The sequence below is a fragment of the Tachypleus tridentatus genome, chromosome 10, assembly GCF_004210375.1.
Source record: "Tachypleus tridentatus isolate NWPU-2018 chromosome 10, ASM421037v1, whole genome shotgun sequence".
Lineage (NCBI taxonomy): Eukaryota > Metazoa > Arthropoda > Merostomata > Xiphosura > Limulidae > Tachypleus > Tachypleus tridentatus.
Window position 1 is genome coordinate 86,484,773 of NC_134834.1, and position 19,229 is coordinate 86,504,001.

At 34.6% G+C, this 19,229-nt stretch overlaps 1 protein-coding gene across 3 annotated transcripts in view; it reads right to left on the reverse strand.

The window, feature by feature from the left end:
- LOC143229795 (E3 ubiquitin-protein ligase TRIM9-like) overlaps positions 1-19,229 on the reverse strand; it is a 77,626-nt gene that overhangs the window by 8,136 nt on the left and 50,261 nt on the right. For all 3 annotated transcript variants that reach the window (XM_076462584.1, XM_076462586.1, XM_076462587.1), the window contains exon 6: positions 6,921-7,059. In XM_076462584.1, the coding sequence (XP_076318699.1) occupies positions 6,921-7,059 (139 nt within the window). The remainder of the gene's footprint in view (positions 1-6,920; positions 7,060-19,229) is intronic.

A 19,229-nucleotide genomic window follows, 5' to 3' on the forward strand; every position in this document is an offset into this window, starting at 1 on the left:
CAGTCTCTTTTTGAAAGCTTAAGGTACGTGTGTGTGATAACCTGGCATGGATAAGGAAAACCTCGAAATAAAATGAAGGTTTAGGATTTTTCAATGAGAATTTTTTGTTGTTCGACATTTTATCAAAAACCGTATTTCACAAGTAAAAACGTTTAAATTGATTCGTCCGAAGACAGACAGACAGACAAAAATATAAATCACGCTAAACGAGAACACAGTTACAATCGACATGTAGGAAAAGCAGACAAAATATTGTGTCAGAACATTTAAACACCAGACTGACCTTACTTTAAATTTAAATAAAACGTACAATACACAAAATACCTATATACATACAAAGAAAGATCAAACTGTTATGATTTGCTTTTCTCCAAGACGTTCTTCAACCTGACCTCAAACTCCTGAGTGACACGATGCCCGTGCTAGCTAATCCAACCACAGTAAGAAAAAATAAAAAAAAACAATTGTTAATATCAACTATGCCATCCTATAGGATAGTCAGGGATGACCACTAAGCCCGAAACAGGCCCATGAGAAGACACAGGCAGCTCAGATTGGCGACAAACTAGAGATACGTCTTAAGGAATTTTCAAAATAAAATAATTTTACTTTTTGTTTGCTGTAAAGCACAAGCTGCATAATCGGTTATCTATGCTGTACTCACTGCGGGTACCGGATTTTAGATTTACCATTGAGCGAAGGGATCAAAAATAAAAGTTAAGGAAGTACCTTAATTTACACACATAATTTTAAAACCTTTATAGAATAGCGTAGTTCAGTGTTTTCCAATAAGTATGCAATCACACATGAACAGGTGTGTCGTGAAATTTTAGAACAGTTTGTTTTGAAAAAGAAACCACAACAAAAATTAAATAAAGGGTGTTCACTAAGAATGGTAAGTTGCATGAACCATTAAACAATTTGTTGTGCTTAGAAATGAAGTTTGGTTTGTTTTTAAGTTCGCGCAAAGCTACACGAGGGCTATCTGTGCTAGTCGTCCCTAATTTAACAGTGTAAGACCAGAGGAAAGGCAGCTAGTCATCACCATCCACCGCCCACTCTTGGGCTACTCTTTTACCAACGAATAGTGGGATTGACCGCTTTAACCCACCTGGCCATGCGAGGTTTTTTACAAAAGAGAGGAATCAAAAACATTAATTAACTCGGGTATTGCTGATGTAGTATCGTGCTTACCCGGGAGATACACTCAAACACGTCAATGATTGGTCTCTTTGTCGTGAAGCGCAAAGCTATACGATGGGCTAACTATGCTCTGCCCACCGCCATCACAACTATCAAAACAGGAAAATGAAAACTATCTTTCCAGTATGACAAAATGCATGGCTGTAAATCTAATCTAACTCTTTAGCGTTAAATGTTGCAAAAAGCACTTTAGAAATGTGCCCTCTGGCATGTTCGGCCGATTCTACTTTTTTTGTTAAAGGTCTTTTTTTCAGAATTTGTAGAGTTTTGAAAAGAAATTTAGTTTTTCTTTTCGTTCAACTTGTTTTGATGAGTTCTACTGTATCAGAGGTCCTTGGAGCTTATCTGCAATAGAAAGCGTTAAGTGCGTTTCCATAAGAGCAACAGGCCCAGCACAATCAGGTGGTTGGAGGCGCTCGACTCGTAATCTGAGAGTCACGGGTTCGAATCCCCGTCGCACCAAACATGATATTCCTTTCAGCCGTGGGGGCGTTATTAAGTGACATTCAATCGTACTATTCGTTGGTAAAAGTGAGCCCAAGAGTTGGCGGTGTGTGGTGGTGAGTAGCTGCCTTTTCTCTAGCCTTACACCATTAAATTAGGGACGGCTAGCGTAGATAGCCCTTGTGTAGTTTGGCGCAAAATTAAAAAAACAAACAAACAAGAGTGACGTAACGAATTAAAGATGGCTGTCGGTTTAAAAATTAAGATTGGTAACACGCTATTGGGCTCATTGTATTTAACTGTTGTCAGCAGACTCAGACCATGCAAACCCAATTTTGTTTCCATTTTCATGTCTCAGTAGCTTCTTGCTTTGCACCATATTCAGATGTTTGTGAGTTTGAATCTCATTAGCGTCGCGCATTCGTGTCCATCAGAAAGACACTTTACTTCAACTGTTTCAGTGTACCCAGGTGTATGATAGATACCTAGCTGTTAGTTGGGAACTAACCTCAGATAGATTAACATCCAATCTTGATGAAATATGTCACCGTTCTCATCCACTTGTGTCAATTAGACTGGAGTTCAGCACCAGATCCTAAGTGCCATTTCGACATGGGAGGGATTTGACCCGACACCTGTGTGAATTAATGCTTTGAAGACTAAGATTGGCTTACATCAAAAACAAAGAAAGAGTGAATCATGAGCTATGAGTTGTACTGTCACACTTCCTGCCAGGATAAAGCAACTCTACACATGGTTCAACATTTCTAATTTAAAGTAAGTGTGCACTGACCAAGAGAGGTTTGAAAATGTTAAGCTATAGCTTATTATGCAAGACATCACATTTGTATATTGGGAACTTGAATAAGTAAAAGATAACATAGAAATAAAAAACGATGAACAACTGGTGCAGTTAAACAATGAAGTTATGATTACGTCAAAAATAAAATAAACGATATTTTCATATTCATTGCTTGCCGTTCCGCTTTTAGCAATTCTATTTCAATACAAACAACTTTCCTTAAATGATATCAGTAAAAGATAATTTAGCTGCACGTTCCTATTTAGAGTTCTTTAATTGCATAGAACAGATGGTTAGAGCAATTGATTTTCAACTTGAGTGTCGCGGACTCGAATTTCCGTCCCACTAAATACGCTCGCTCTTTCTGCCGGGTGTCTGTATGTGTGGGGAGAGAGTATAATGTGACGTTGGTAAAAGACTGGCCCAAAAGTTAGAGGCAGGTGGTGATATATAGCTGTCTTCCCTCTATTATTACCCTGCTAAATTATGGACGGCTAGCACAGATAGCCTTTGTGTGTCTTTGCGCGAAATTCAAACAATCTAAGTTTGCTATCAATATTCTCAAGGTTGTATATATATACACATGGCCACTACACACGTTAAATATAAAGAGTATTGGTGCACAATATAATAAATGAAAGGCAAGAAAAGAATCCATTATTATTTCAAATAATGAATTAGAACTATATGCGTTAATTAATATTAAAACATTAAATCTTTCCTATAGAGTAATACAATGTAATATGGTTCGTATCATCTAACTACTATGAAATATACAAACACATACATGATAAACATTTACCATAAAATTTAACAATATGAATGAGAAAAGCACAACAAAAAACGATTATTTTACCAGAACCTATGAAGTGACCAAATTAATCTTTAGATTTCTTTACTTCTTAATTTTCACGTAAGACTACTTGAGAGATACCTACGTTATCTATCTCTGATTTTTAAATAATAGGTTATAGGAGATGCAACTGCTGGGTCGGAAAGTGATTTTGTTTTCATTTTGTTTTAACAGAAATGGAGCGAGAACCATGGATCTACAATTGATTTTAAAAGACATCGATAACATTATATACTATAACTGGCCTGGTGCAACATATCCAAATTGTACATAGAAAGTTAGTATACGTATTGGAGATAAAGAACTATGTACATACGAAAGTAATTATATATTCTAGCTGAGGTACCCGTACCCTAGACGGAAGTTATGTTAATGCATGATGAATGAAAGTTTATCTTAGGGGATAAAAAACTGTTTCCTTTATGTATGTAATTAAAAATACAACAACTAAAACACTCATAAAAACAGCAAAACACAAAATGTGATACCGTAAACCTGCATGTATCTCCTCAAAATCCCATAAAATCACTAATAAAAGTTGCAAAACGCAAACCGATAATTTGTGTGATATTTCCCAATGTGAATCACCATACCAATTTTGGTGAAGATCCAGCCACACCCAAAGTATTTACACGGACATACAACAGACAGTACTATTATATACATATATAGATGGCACCAGTGCATTATGTCCGCGTGTGACGTATTTATGACGTCATATCTGCATCGTGAGAATAGAGAAAAGTAAAGTCCTCCGTGATGAAAAACGGAAGTGAAACGGGAAAATCGTCACCCTAATGCAAATCTAGATGCACACGCGATAACAATTTGGTGAAGAAAGGGGTCGCACATAGCGTAATAAAGTTCTTTTTTCCAATAACATATAAGCAAGAGTTCCATTATAGTATAATTAGGATATATGTATAAATACATGAATTTGTTTTGATAATCGCTTCTTAAATTCTAGAGCTTTTGTGTATTAATTCACTTTAGATAAATAGTAAAACATCCATAAGCTGAGTTAGATACAATAAGCAGTATATATGTTTTATTTTTTTCTGCCATTGCAAAAACCGAAGTTTAGCATTTTTTACGGGCTCAATATGTAACTGACAAAAACATAATTTAAATGAATTGGTAGAAAGATACAAACTGAACAATTAGCTTTATCACTTTCCAGCTTACTGAAACCCCAAAATGAGAACGTTGAGTCACGTCAGCATAACTAACGTGTTTAGACACACGCGCTTTTTGTCTACCTCAGAGGGAAGGGAGGTAGAAATGACGACGTCATAGTTCCATGAAGTGACAGCAGCGAGTGGTATTCTGTCTTTGACTAATAGTTCCCCAAAGTGAAACCAGAAGGTATGTTGCTTGGCCGCCATGACAGGCAAAAGTTGCCATTGTACCAGAAGGACTGTTGCTAGGGTCACATTGTTACGACAACGATACAGCACCAAAGGACGTGTTTGTACGATGAGTGAACCACCACATGGAAAATATGACAATAATTTTATAGTAACGATGAAAGTCTTAAAATTAATAATTAAATCTAATTTACATAACACTGCTTTTACAGTTTCGATTTATAAGTAAAACATTAGATCCGTTATTTTAATCTTATCAACTTTATAATTTTCTCTTATACATTGCGTATGTTTTATAATTTGTTTGTTTGTTTTTGAATTTCGCACAAAGCTACATGAGGGCTATCTGCGCTAGCCGTCCCTAATTTAGCAATGTAAGACTAGAGAGAAGACAGCTAGTTATCACTACCCACCGCCAACTCTTGGGCTACTCTTTTACCAACGAATAATGGGATTGACTGCACATTATAAACCCCATGGCTGAAAGAGCGAGCACGTTTGATGTTACGAGGATTCAAGCCCGCGGCCCTCAGATTGCAAGACTAACGCCTTAACCCACCTGGGCATGCCGCGCCATGTTTTATGAAGGCGGAGGATGTTACAAATCCATTTAGATGGACTAGAGCCTCATATTTCAGTTCATAATTGACTATTTTAACTTGAAAAACGTAGATATTAAATTAAGATAGCTAGTTCAATTATTAATGCAAATTTTGGTATGGTTTAGTTTGTTTTTTGTAGTTAGAGACAAAGTTACACAATGGACTATCTGTAGCGTTTCCATCATGGATACCAAAACTCGATTTTTAGTGGTATAAATTCACAGACTTAACGCTGAGCCACTAAGGCGCTGTCTGCTTATCATAAAGTGGTTTTTGAGTAAGTTTCGAAAATTTTACCTCAGTTAATTTTACATTTCAAAAATAGCAGTCTTTAGAGCGAACACTTAAAACAGACTTTCTCAATCTCACACTTATCATAAACATCTTTCGTAGACGATTTCTCATACCAACGACCTTCTCTCTTAACCAAACTACACCTATAAAAAATATACTAAGAATTTTATAAGAATACAACAATCATGTGATCCGCCAACACGATCTAGTTTATTCAGAAGGTTTATATCTCCGATAATGTAATTTGATAAAATATTAGACTGGTGAAACTAGAACATTTTTCAGCAATTACAAGAAACTTTTATATACTTAGTTTTAGCCAAAGAAACAACATAACTTTCAAGTTAAAAAACAAAACTGATGGTCATTCGACGACTGTAAAATCAATGACAATCACATTTAATCGAGTCAGGTAGGTTAAGTTCCTTATCTTCGCATTTCGATCGTAGTTCGGTCGCTTTTTCTAATTCATTTGGACAAAAGAAATAGAAGTTCGAACGCGTCACTTTTCTTGATTATACCATGAAAAACAAAGTCAGCTTTAATATAGAAAAACATACCAAAAAAAAACAACAACAACAGAGAGAAAACATGAATTCAACAGCATGTCTCTAGATATTGAAACTGTTTATGGTTTTCACTTTTCTAATAAACTGAAAAAGAAGAACCACGTTCATAAAAACAAAACCCAGTAAAGAGAAAACTCTAACAGCTACTAAACAATGCTAGAGATCTTTATAGCTTATAGTTTTAACCGATCTGCTTTTTGTGACAAGCATAAAAAATCTACTCTACAGTCATGGTTGTGGTTAGGCAGAAAGACATTCCTATCAAGAGGGCATTATTTTTCGCTTATACAGTGTCATTACATTCACTGTTGTATAAAGTACAGCTGTTTTTATATCACAAGCACTTTAGTGTGTTTGTTTCTGTTTATATTGTACACTTTTGAGCGTAATTCGTTTGAATTATATTGTACTAAAAACAATAACATGAATCGTGAGAATGAGAGGTAACACATATCGTCTTGAGGTAAAGACTGACAGCATATGTAAAAACAAAATGAGCATTAAATATTGGTCATATCTTCGCAAACGCATTCCTTATACATGCTTGCCTACAATAAATACCCCCCATTGGATGAAAGGTATGTCTGTAGGTTTATACGTCATTAAAAAGCGGGCAGATCACAGAAAACCTATTGTGTAGCTTTGAGTTAAACTACGACAAACATGTTACATAATCATTAGAACACACGCAAAATGAGATGAATATGAACGAAATCAGTGCTTTAAATAAAAATGGGTCAAATGGGATTGGTCAGGTAGTAGTGACGTCATATCTGATCGCCTCACCTTCATCAGTTCGAATAGACACGACATCACTGAAGCCACTTGATCCGATGTTGTTGACAGCCTTAACTCTAATATTGTAGCGTGTTTTAAACAGGAGATTTTCTATTCTGCAGATAGTATCTGGACCGCTATACACTTCCTGTAGGAAACAAGGTAAAAATATGTCATAAAAATTAACACGATTACCTTATTTTTATATACACATATAACAATAATGAGGCTTAAAACTTACAGAAATCTTGTTGACTAAAAAGAACTTTGTATGTAGAAAATTTAATGAATTTACGTTATTCAGACAAATATTACAGAAGGAAAACTGACTTATAGGTAGCATTAGTGTGGCCTAGAGGTCAGAATATGGGACTGGCAATTCAGTGTTCAAGTGTTTGAGACGTGGCGCTACCAAATATTATTTGCACTTTCAGTTCCTAGGTGTATTATAAAAGAAAATGCTGTTAATCATTCTTTCCGCTTAAGAGTAGGTGCTCACGCGCTGTTGGATGATTGTCTTTCCTTTATTTGCTGATGAAAGTTGGAAACAATTGTGTTTGAACAACAGGGGTCACTTTCGGTTGTTGTTGTTGTTTTAAGCTCTGCCCACCACGGGTATCGAAACCCGATTTTTAGCGTTGTATGTCCGCAGACATATCGCTGAGCCACTGGGGGGCGTAACTTTCAGACAGTGTTTTAGGGTCGGAAAGAGAAACACTTTTGTGTATTTTGTCATCTAAATTTAAACGAGATACAAGAACTGAGGCTAACAAAAATTAAGAACTAAACTAAGAAAATCACATGACCATCTATAACAATAATAATTTATAAACCACATGATTCGGCAATTGTATAATTTGTTTTGAATTTCGCTCAAAGCTACACGAGAGCTATCTCAGCTATCCGTCTCTAATTTAGCAGTGTAAAACTAGAGAGAAAGCAGCTAGTCATCATCACCCACCGCCAACTCTTGAGATACTCTTTTACCAACGAATAGTGGGATTGAACGTAACATTATAACACCCCACGGCTGAAAGGGCGAGCATGTTTGGTGTGAGTGGATTCGAACCCGCGACCCTCAGATTACGAATCAAGCGCCCTAACCGCCTGCCCCTGCCGGGTTAATTTATTTTATAACAATTAGAACAAATATGCATTAACACTTTTATAATGATTTAAAAGCTATGCTTATATTTGTTTTAATTTTTAAAACTCCCTTTGGTTTTCATCTGTTGATCTTACTGTTTTTCTGCTGAGAATTTTTACTTTAGAATAACCAAGAAAAAAGGTTTTCCCAGACATATGCTCAAAAACTCGAAATGGAGATTTAAAATGTTCCCATTACAAAACACAAAACAATCTGTAGATTCCATTATACACATGTCTCTAGAATTATTATTATCTATACACTTTTTAGATAACAGTTGACCTAGTTTTTATCTTTCACAGATAGGTATTACATTGTACTATTGTATTAAGTTCAATAATGTGGTGATATTTTATCTACTCGTTCAGACCATTAGGTGTCGCTAACTTGAACAAACAAATAAAATACTGTTTTTATTTAATATTTCGATTGAGAATTCTAACCAATAGTTATTTTTTATCTCAACCCAGAAATGAACACATATCCTGTATGGATAAAATCAACCAATGACTGACTTATTTTTGCATTAATATTGAAATTAACATACGTGTTTCATTTGTATCACAAGAGTATTGACAGAGAACGGAAATTATTTTGGTCGCTCAGTTAAGAGAAAAATAATACCGTTTCAAGTGAAATGGAATGACAATAGATGAGAAATGATGTGATAGAACTTTATCGATGATTGGCTAAATAACACAAAAAGTATGGGGAAACACTTGGGCTACCATTCCCACTCAAGACAAAACTGAGGTATGTTAAGAACTCTATGTTTTATATATATTATAAAGGGTTTTCTGGTATAAACTTAGTAAATGTTCTTTATTGTATAAATAAATGTCCTTTATTGCATCTCTAAATGTTCACTTCATTATTTATTGTATCAATAGATGTCATTCATTGCACCTGTAAACGTTCATTATTTATTTTATCAATAGATGTGCTTCATTGCACCTGTAAACGTTCATTATTTATTGTATCAATAGATGTCATTTATTGCACCTGTGAACGTTCATTATTTATTGTATCAATAGATGTCATTCATTGCCCCTGTAAACATTCATTATTTATTATATCAATAGATGTCATTCATTGCACCTGTAAACGTTCATTATTTATTGTATCAATAGATGTCATTCATTGCACCTGTAAACGTTCATTATTTATTGTATCAATAGATGCCATTCATTGCACCTGTGAACGTTCATTATTTATTGTATCAATAGATGTCATTCATTGCACCTGTAAACGTTCATTATTTATTGTATCAATAGATGTCATTCATTGCACCTGTAAACGTTCATTATTTATTGTATCAATAGATGTCATTTATTGCACCTGTGAACGTTCATTATTTATTGTATCAATAGATGTCATTTATTGCACCTGTGAACGTTCATTATTTATTGTATCAATAGATGTCATTCATTGCACCTGTAAACGTTCATTATTTATTGTATCTTTCTTGTATTAAGCTGAAGTACTTGTGTTGAGCTCAACCTCTTTTGTTTGCATCAAGATTTAAAGCAGGTTCAAAGTTAAATAAATGTTACAGAAAATCACATGAATGATCATTATTTAGAGTAGTTTATTTATTATTTACTGACCTAACATTATTAGAGAAACTGTAGCTGGTTGTTTTGAGAGTATAAATTATGTTTTCGATTACTATGCACTGACATACTAAAATAACGCTTTAATATTATTGATCGTTAGAATTAAATAATTCAGTATAAAATAGCAAAGTGCTCTTGGAAACAAAAAAGTAAAAATAACAAAAAATACAGACGTTGTCACTTGGTAGACATGAACATCACAGTGGATAAATGTGGGATAAGTAAAGTTTAGGTATTGCAGTATTCTAGTATTATAGTATTTACAATAACAGTTTGAGAGATTCTACCAATGTTTTAAATTACTTTTCACGTTTACAATTTTTGATACACTCCTTCATATTAAAAATACCTATAGAGAATAAGTTATTCTAATTATAATATTTTGTTTGAAACATATACCAATTCTGAGTTACGGGTTATGAAGAAGCTATGCTGTTGTAAAAGTCGTCCTCATCTTCAAGATGCGTTGAAGATGTATCACAAAGGCTAGAGGTCATTAGTTGACATAAATGGAAACACAGAAACTAAAGTTCAACAAGACACTAATCGATCAGCTAGTGGATGTATTTGCTGTTTCTTTAACTTCTATAAAATAAAGAACACTGATGGTTGAAAATAGTGTCTTCTGTGACACTTGACATATTTGAATTTACGTAATACGGGCCGCAGTATTGGGACTCGTTCTTTGTATAGTCTTGTTCGAATCCTTGCCACACCAAACATGCTCCCCTTTCAGCCGTAGGGGCGTTATAATGTGACGGTCAGTTTTACTATTTGTTGGTAAAAGAGTAGCCCAAGAGCTGGCGGCAGGTGATGATGACAAGCTGCCTTCGCTCTAGTTTTACACTGCTAAATTAGGGACGGCTAGCGCAGATAGCCCTTATGTAGGTTTGCGCGAAATTCAAAAACAAACAAACTTTGTATCGTATCAAACCACGATTATCGCGATAATAGCATGAATTAAAGTAGCTTATATTACAAAAGATGTTTATTTCGATTATGGACGATTAATTGATAATTATGTTGCTAACTGATTCACATATGTTCCCAACGGATTACGCGTGTGATTTCAACATTCAAATTCTTCCTAATGATGCTCACTCGAACTGAAATCCGGTTTTTGTCCCATCTATGGAAGATAATTGAAGTTAGTATGATGCACGTGTAACTAATTTTGGACAACTGGATTGTCGTTTTATCGTCTTAGGAGAGACCTTGTCTATATGGAACGGAAATACGTCACTGTAAGGTGAACGCGATTGGAAACATTTTGGTCATTCTGAACGCCATTTATCCTTCTAAAGAAATCAAAGCATATGATTTCTGTCATACGACCGTTCCACTTCGTTTTTCATACAGCAACATGCATTGTAATAATAACACACATAGTATTATATGCATGTGTTTTTGTTCCTTCATACGTTCACGCTGCCTCACACGGTCTTATGTTTAGGGCGTTTAATTCCATCTGAGGGTTACGGGTTCAAATCACGTTACCGAAGATTCTCGCTTTTTTAGCCATGGGGGCATTATACTATAACAGTTTATTCCACTTTTCTTGACTATCTGTCGTCCTCCTAGTCTAACACTCCTTAATTAGGGACGGCTAGTTATACATGGAAATTCAACAAACAATTTTTTTTTTATTCACCGGAAGTACAAAAAAAAAGGAAATGACGAATGACTCATAAGTTCTCATCACATGTCATTCATTGTTTAAGTTTTGTATTCTAAGTACCACCGAAGCTGCTTTCTTATTTTTGGATCTGACGTAATCGGTTTTCGGACCGTGCGTCGACTGCCAGTTAATGAGTTTGTTACATGTAGACAGTTCTCTATACTCATGTCTGTTTTTCTATCTGCCACCATTAATAGTGGATAATGATTCTCTAATGGTAAGCCTATTCCTTTACAGTTGTTATTGTTGGTAGATTCAATTAAAATGTATCTTTATAAAGTCGGTTCAAGATACAGTGATTGTTAGTTATTCTAACCACATTTAAAAGATTCGAGGAATTATTGGACATACAATCGGTTCATTTCTACACGTATAATAAATAACTGTAGTGCACGTGTGTTGAGTCCTAAAAATGTCTGTTTGAAGTGTCAACAATGGAGTATACCTTATGCCTTGCCGAATAGTTAAATATAGGAATGCATGGATACGCTTCCATCCTCACATTTCACTCTGCCCCGATCAAGTTCATTTATTCTTTCAAGCAGTTTAATAAAAAAAAAAAACCATATTATCAATTCTACAAAGTCGCCAACAAGAGCTCCACTACCCTCACTCTCAAGGGAGAGGAACTGGAGCCGAGAATGAATATATACAAGATTATAGTAGGAGTTATACATACAAAATATTTTATAAGATGTCTACAAGATTCACGGTGGTAATTTAAAATCTAATTTTTTAGATCGTATGCCTCATGATTTTAACCGTAATTTAAACAATGCATTTATTTTTTACGAAACAAAAAACCGCTGGGCGTATATAAATAAGTATTTATGCAAAATCACACAAGCGTTGTGTGCGTGTAGACGTAACTAAACTGTACCTTCTAGACTAGAGGGAAAAACAGTAATTAACAATAACCACCTCCAGCTTTTGTGTTGCTTTTATCTGAGCAAATAGTTGGATGTGACGTCATTCTTACAATGTATCTACGGCTCAAAACGCAGAAAGTGTTTGGCGAACCTTGAATCCACGGATTTATAGTCCTGATACAGTAGCCATTAGGCCAAGCTTGGTCAAGAAGATATACAGGAAGAATGTATGTGTGTTTTCTTATAGCAAAGCTACATCGGGCTATCTGCTGAGTCCATCGAGGGGCGTCGAACCTCTGATTTTAGCGTTGCAAATCTGTGGACTTACCGCTATACAACCGAAAAACTAAAATAAGATGTAGAAAGTTGATAAAATCCAAAAATAACAGAGGGTAGCTACAGAAGTGGAATAAGTCCCCTTTATATTGACGACCGAACCTTAGGCCCGGCATGGCCAGGTGGGTGAAAGCGTCCGAGAAGTATTTCTGGTAAAGTTGTATTAGGATAAAAAATAAGGATATATATATGTGAAGAAGTAAGTGTAACGAAGAAGAGAAGTGTTAAAACTAATTATAGTCCACATCAGGATTTCCCAATATTTTTCAGCTCGCGACGAACTTTCAATGTCCCAAACTTTTTACAGCACATGTAAATAATCTGTATGGCAGGCCTAGTGACAACCTCCTGACTAAGACAAGCAGGAATTGCTTTTATATCGTGTATCAAGAAACAAATAAATGAAATTTGAAATTAAAGAAAAATAACGTATTAAGTTTATAATAATTTCACATTAGTAAATAAAAAGTACTTAATATTTGCAAACATTTCACGTCACACAATCTGGGAAGCACTGGTCCACGTTAAAAATTATGAGGACTAGGCAATGGGCAGTTTTGATTTTGAAACATGCATCACGCAGCACCTTTTGATATAAACTATATCCCAATGGAATTTGTATTGCATGCGGTAATTGGCTCTGAGAAAATCTGGCGAGCTATGTTCAGTCTTTTAAAACTACATCCTTTCCCAATGTGTGTGTTTTTCTTATAGCAAAGCCACTTCGAGCTACTTGCTGAGTCCACCGAAAGGAATCGAACCCCTGATTTTAGCGTTGTAAATCTGTAGACCTACCGGGGAACCATAGCAGCACCTTAGAAATTATCAATTTTGAAGCGCACAATAAGTAATAAAGAACTGCCCTTCAGACTAATGGTAAACAGAAGGAGTAGACCCTGTTGATATATACCTTTCTTAACGGAAACAAATGCTGATAAACACAAATAAGTATGATGAAGATGGAAGCAGACACACACAGACACAAAAAGAAAAGCTGACTTGGCTAAACTCCGTATATAACAGCCCACAAAGAAAATATAAAATGCTTAAGACAAAAATGATAAAATACATTATTATCACCGTTATGTAGAAAACATAACTAGAATGAGCGTAGCAACTACTTCATAAAAATTTTATTCAATGAATAATTTGTTATTAAAAATAGGAAAAAGAAGTGGAAACTAAGGATATATATCTACACTTTGTTAGACTATTAGGATATATCTGTACAATTTGGTAGACTATTAGGATATATCTGTACAATTTGGTAGACAATTAAGATATATCTCTACAATTTGGTAGACTATAAGGATATATCTGTACAATTTGGTACATTATAAGGATATGCTGCACAATTTGGTAGGCTATAAGGATATATCTGTATAGTTTGGTAGATTATAAGGCTATATCTCTACATTGTATTAGATTATAAAGATAAATCTCTCCTCTTTAGTAGGCTATAAGAATATATCTCAAAACTTTGGTAGGTAATAAAAATATATCTCCACACTTCGGTAGACTAAAACGACATATGTCTATATTCTGAATAGCATCAGTTATCAAAGTAATCTTAGAGTTCTTAACAAAAACTGTTTGCAAAAAACTATTGTGATTGAAAATTAACATGGTGTTCAGATCATATATATATAAACAATATAGATATTAAATGATATAGTTTAATCGTCAAACATTCTCAACAAAAGGAAAGAATTCCTTAAATTTACAACGAAGCGAACAAAACAGACATAAAGCGTCAGAAAACAATGGTGCTTCAGATACTTCTGTTGTTGTGTTTGAAAAGTGAACTTTTCTCTGACTGTTTTCCTGTTGGTTAGTTGACTACTATCAATTACTCGACTCGTAATCCAAGGGTCGTGGGTTCGAATCGCCGTCACACCAAACATGCTCGCCCTTTCAGCCGTGGGGACGTTATAATATAACTGTGAATTTCCTATTCGTTGATAAAAATAGCCCAAGAGTTGGCGGTGGGTGGAGATGACTAGCTGCCTTCCCTCTAGCCTTACACTGCAAAATCAGAGACGACTAGCACAGATAGCCCTCGTGTAGCTTTGAGCGAAATTCAAAAAAAACAAACAAACAAACCAGTTGTATTTCCACAATACATCTCGGAACAACAGCTTCGTTGCGATGTGAAACAGAAACATCATGTTTGAAGTTTTCTCCTTAGGAGACTGATTAAAATGTAGAAAAAAAAAGGCATTTGTTAAAATAAATTACTTTGAAACCAACCTAAAGCAGACGCGAATTAAAGGTCGAAAAATTTAAGAACGTGCAGATTGTAATGTCTTTTAATTAATTTTTCTTGAACAAATATTTAATTTAGTTTATCAAAACTAACTTGTATTGATTTCAAATAACTGACACCCATGTTATGTTGAAGCGAAACGATAAAAAAGAAACTTTTTATTTCTTTTATCCTAGCCTAACTGACTGGTACTAACTATTACAGTACGAAGGTTTCTTGATCAGTGACTTATGAAGGCACAAAATACATCTGAAATGCTATTCCTAAATGCCTCTAAAAAAACTATACCTAAAAAGGACGAATTAAAATAAATTTGGAGCAACAATATTTGCAACTTAGGTGATTTTTATCATAACATTTTAAGCTTTTTGGTTTCTAATGCTTAGCGCACTTTTGGCATTTAAACCACAATCATAACATAATCATTTTGAAAACTGTTGTTTCTAACCTGTTGAAATACTTTGAAAAGTGCCTTGGTTGGAATTTTATTAAAAATTCTTAGGATTGCTTTAGAAAATAGTTTTCATGTTTCACTGTTTTGTTGGAGGTTTGGGCAGGGATTTTGGCTGGCTGGATGAGGGAATCTTTGCTGACGTTATGTATCAAGGTTTCCAAAAGGTTTCATAAGGTTTTTCGCAATACATTGTTCAGTAAATTCACTTCATATAAGATTAATGAAAAGCTCATAACATTTATTAATAAGTTGGTTTATAAGCATTAAACAGAGGTATGTGATAAATTGGACATTGTGATGAACTCAGTCCTTCATGGATCTGTTTTAGGATCAAAATTATTTACAATTATTCACATGAATAAGCGCTAAGACTTATGAACTTGCTGATCGCACTAAAATAATGGGTAATCATTTTGAAAAGTACTTTCTTATTCGAGAAGAGCTTGAACAGTGTTGTTTAATTCAATAGCGTGTGGAAAAAGAATTTAAACAAGAAAAGTGTCAAGTGATGCACTAATTGTTAGGTTATGGAAATTTTGAAGGGATTTACTTTTTATGTTGGAGAAATGGTTGTGATGTGGGGATGAGAAAAATTTTGTGTAATAATTTATAAAAACCGCAAATCTTGGATGAATATTTGGATGTGGTTGATAGGGAGGGTTCGGGAATCTATGTAAAGAAATTTTGAGTTCTGGAGCAGAGAAGCTATCGTTCATTATTTTGTTAAAACTTTGGTAAATAATCATTTGGAGTACTGTGTTCATTTTTAGAATCCTTATTATTAGAGAGCATTGCTCATGGAAGATTTATTGAGCCAGATGAAATCCTAAGTATGAGAGGTAATGGTCGTAAGTTATGTAAGCCTCCATCCAGGTTGGTTAATGGGGAACTATCCTTTTTAAGGAGGCATTAACGTTTGAGATGTGATGCTAGATGATGTGGTGCGTTCTAGTAGTTTGAATTTCTTTACGTGTTTATTTATGTATGTGAGAGACTATTATTTCGTTCTTTTTGTTGTTGTTACTACTGGGTGACTTCGATGGGTTAAGTGATCATTTGTTACTAAGTTTTTTGTCATGTTTCAATCATAATTTACACCGATATATATTGAGTTGAATTTTTTTCTTTTGTCTTAATTTTACGTGTGTTCGTCTAGCGAGTGACTCGCTGCTCTTTTGGGTGATCGAATCATACCAGAAGATCCAAGGTTCGAGGCTGCAATTTGTTGCATATTACAATCTCCAAGTATAAGTGAGTTATAAATTCAGAATAGCTATGCTTGCCTTGCACATAACTTGGTGCCTTACAAGTTGTGTGTTTGTGTGTTTTTTGTATAGCAAAGCCACAAAGGGCTATCTGCTCAGCCCACCGAGGGGAATCGAACCCCTGATTTTTGCGTTGTAAATCCGGAGACATACCGCTGTACTGGCGGGGGGCCCTACAAATTGAAAAATATCAAACATATATTTCTATATACATCTGATCCCCTACTTGCATAGTTTTTCGTATTTTGTGAAATTAGTAATAAGGTAATAGTTAAGCCAGTGAAATATGTAGCTGTGTAGCCTCAAGGAGTCAGTCCTTGAAAATAATTTCCGATGGCAATAGACACGACGGAATATAATTGTTGTTGTTTACTTATCTAGTGTTTATCGTGTAAAGTTTAGTTCGATCCTTACGTTATACATACCATTTTATACGAAGCAAATTCAAACTGGCTTCCTTAAATAAGTACTGAAACTATAGTAAGTAATCTGTCTTTTCAGCACTGTATCACTGTAGGAGAAGCGACGTAAATTGAGAAATTGATATTGTTGGCTAGCCCTATCGATAAAAGTCTTATATAGCATATAACCATAGATAATTTTAGGCCTTGTTAGATGGCTGTAGAATCGCTAGACTGCTGCTAATGAACAAGTAAGTTTAGAGACAAAAACGAAACTAGGTGTCGTACACTCTCGTTTTCGAAAACATCCCGATATTTATTCACGTGCATGTGGAATGCGCTCTTTCACTTCGAACTCTTCTATCTAAGTCTTTAGCCAACTGGTTAATGTGATTAAAACTTTATGTTTGTGTGTCAAGGACCAGAAATACAAACAAAAGCTAATCAGCTAACTCCACACACAACAGTTTGGTATTGCCATACTAATAACAAATTCATACAGTTGTTATTGTTATACCTCGACATATTGTAGTATTTAAATATTTTCTCGTACAGTAATGGATCTGTTACTCAGAAGATGTCTAAGCACGCATTATTTAAAACTATATGGAAGTCCCACACTCTTAGACTATGAATCAGTCAGAGAAAAGTACATATTCAACAAGTAAATTATCAATAACAATTTATTAACCTATTGTTCGTCAATTAGATTTAAAATTATGTTTATTTCGTAAAGAAGATACATATTTAGGAAGTTTTAGTTGCATTAAACAGAAACCATTACAGCCGTTCATGACCATCACAGAGGACTAAATGCACGCGCCTCTTCGTTTTAGAAATTCAATAAAATTATATAGAATGGAAATCAGAACTATAAGGACACAAGCTTTCTATCATTTTCAAAATAAAAACCGAAGTTTCCAGATTTCACTTTTTTCTATCACAAGAGACTTCTTATCATGTCAATACGTTATTTAATACGTCACTAGATATATTTGATTGTATTAGAAAACGTATTTTATTGTGCCAGAAGACATCCTTTATTATAGCAGCAGACGTCCTTTGTCGTACCAGTATATGTTCTTTATAGTATAATTAGATGTCCTTTGTCGTACCAGTAGACGACTTTTATTATGCCAGTTGATATATTTTATACTGTCAGCAAACGTCATTCATTTTATCACTACCCATCCTTTATTATTCCAGTACACGTATATTACCATACCAGTAGACATTCTTTATTGTATCAATAGACATGCTTTATTGTACTAGTATACCTATTTTATCGCACCTGTAAACGCTCTTTATTTATTATATCAGTTGCCTCGTTTTTTCTTCAGAAAGCTGAAGTCTAAATTTCTATGCTTGTTGAACCGTGTGTGCAAACCACATTTGACTATCTGCTGTGTCTTCTGAGGGGAACTGAACCCCTAATTTAATTTACTACTGTTCCAGCGGGGTACCTCGTTGAACTCAATCCTGTGATAGCACTTTATTTATTAGAACTAATAGGAATGTTTAGCACCAAACTTTGGTGATAAAGCCTTTTCTTACATTCATTTTAACAGTTAAAAATATTTCGTCTATGAAACCTAAATGTTGAGTATAAGATACAGAACCTAATAATCCATCTTTACTAAAACCTAGAAACTTATTTTCCAGTCTATTCGTAATTATTGCTGGTTTCAATTTAGTGAACAAATTTCATTTGCTTGGATACAATAAAACATATTAAAAAAGTTTACGATGTTCAAAATCCTTCGTCAAATGAGTGAAATACAGTCCTGTACAAGAGTGCTAGGACAATTTTATCATTCTTTCAGTTTTATGGGGCTAATTCTTCCATGCCATAACAGAAGGTAAATTTCAACACTATGGTAATATTTCACTGATCTCTGTTGACAATTGAAAGAGCCAGGGTGAGAATACATATCATTCTTCAGAATTTCCATATACTTATATCAAGGGCATGTCATAAGGGTTCTGATTGAATGAACACAAACTCACTGATTAAATTTAGGGTCTGAAATAACTGTCATAGTAATCTATGCAGTGTTTTAACTGTATAGAAAGAAGCTAGCAAGGAACTAGCATAGGGTATCTGTATATCCTTTAAGAATTTAATCTAATTGCACTCCACAAATAAACCTTGTAAAGAACAGCGTTTAACACTATTAATTTTTCTTGTCACGTCACGGCTAAAAAAGCGTAGAGATTTATTTGTCAGTAGAGAGGAGAGTTCACATAAAACCTTAACGTTATGCTTGTTGGACCCTCCAACAAACT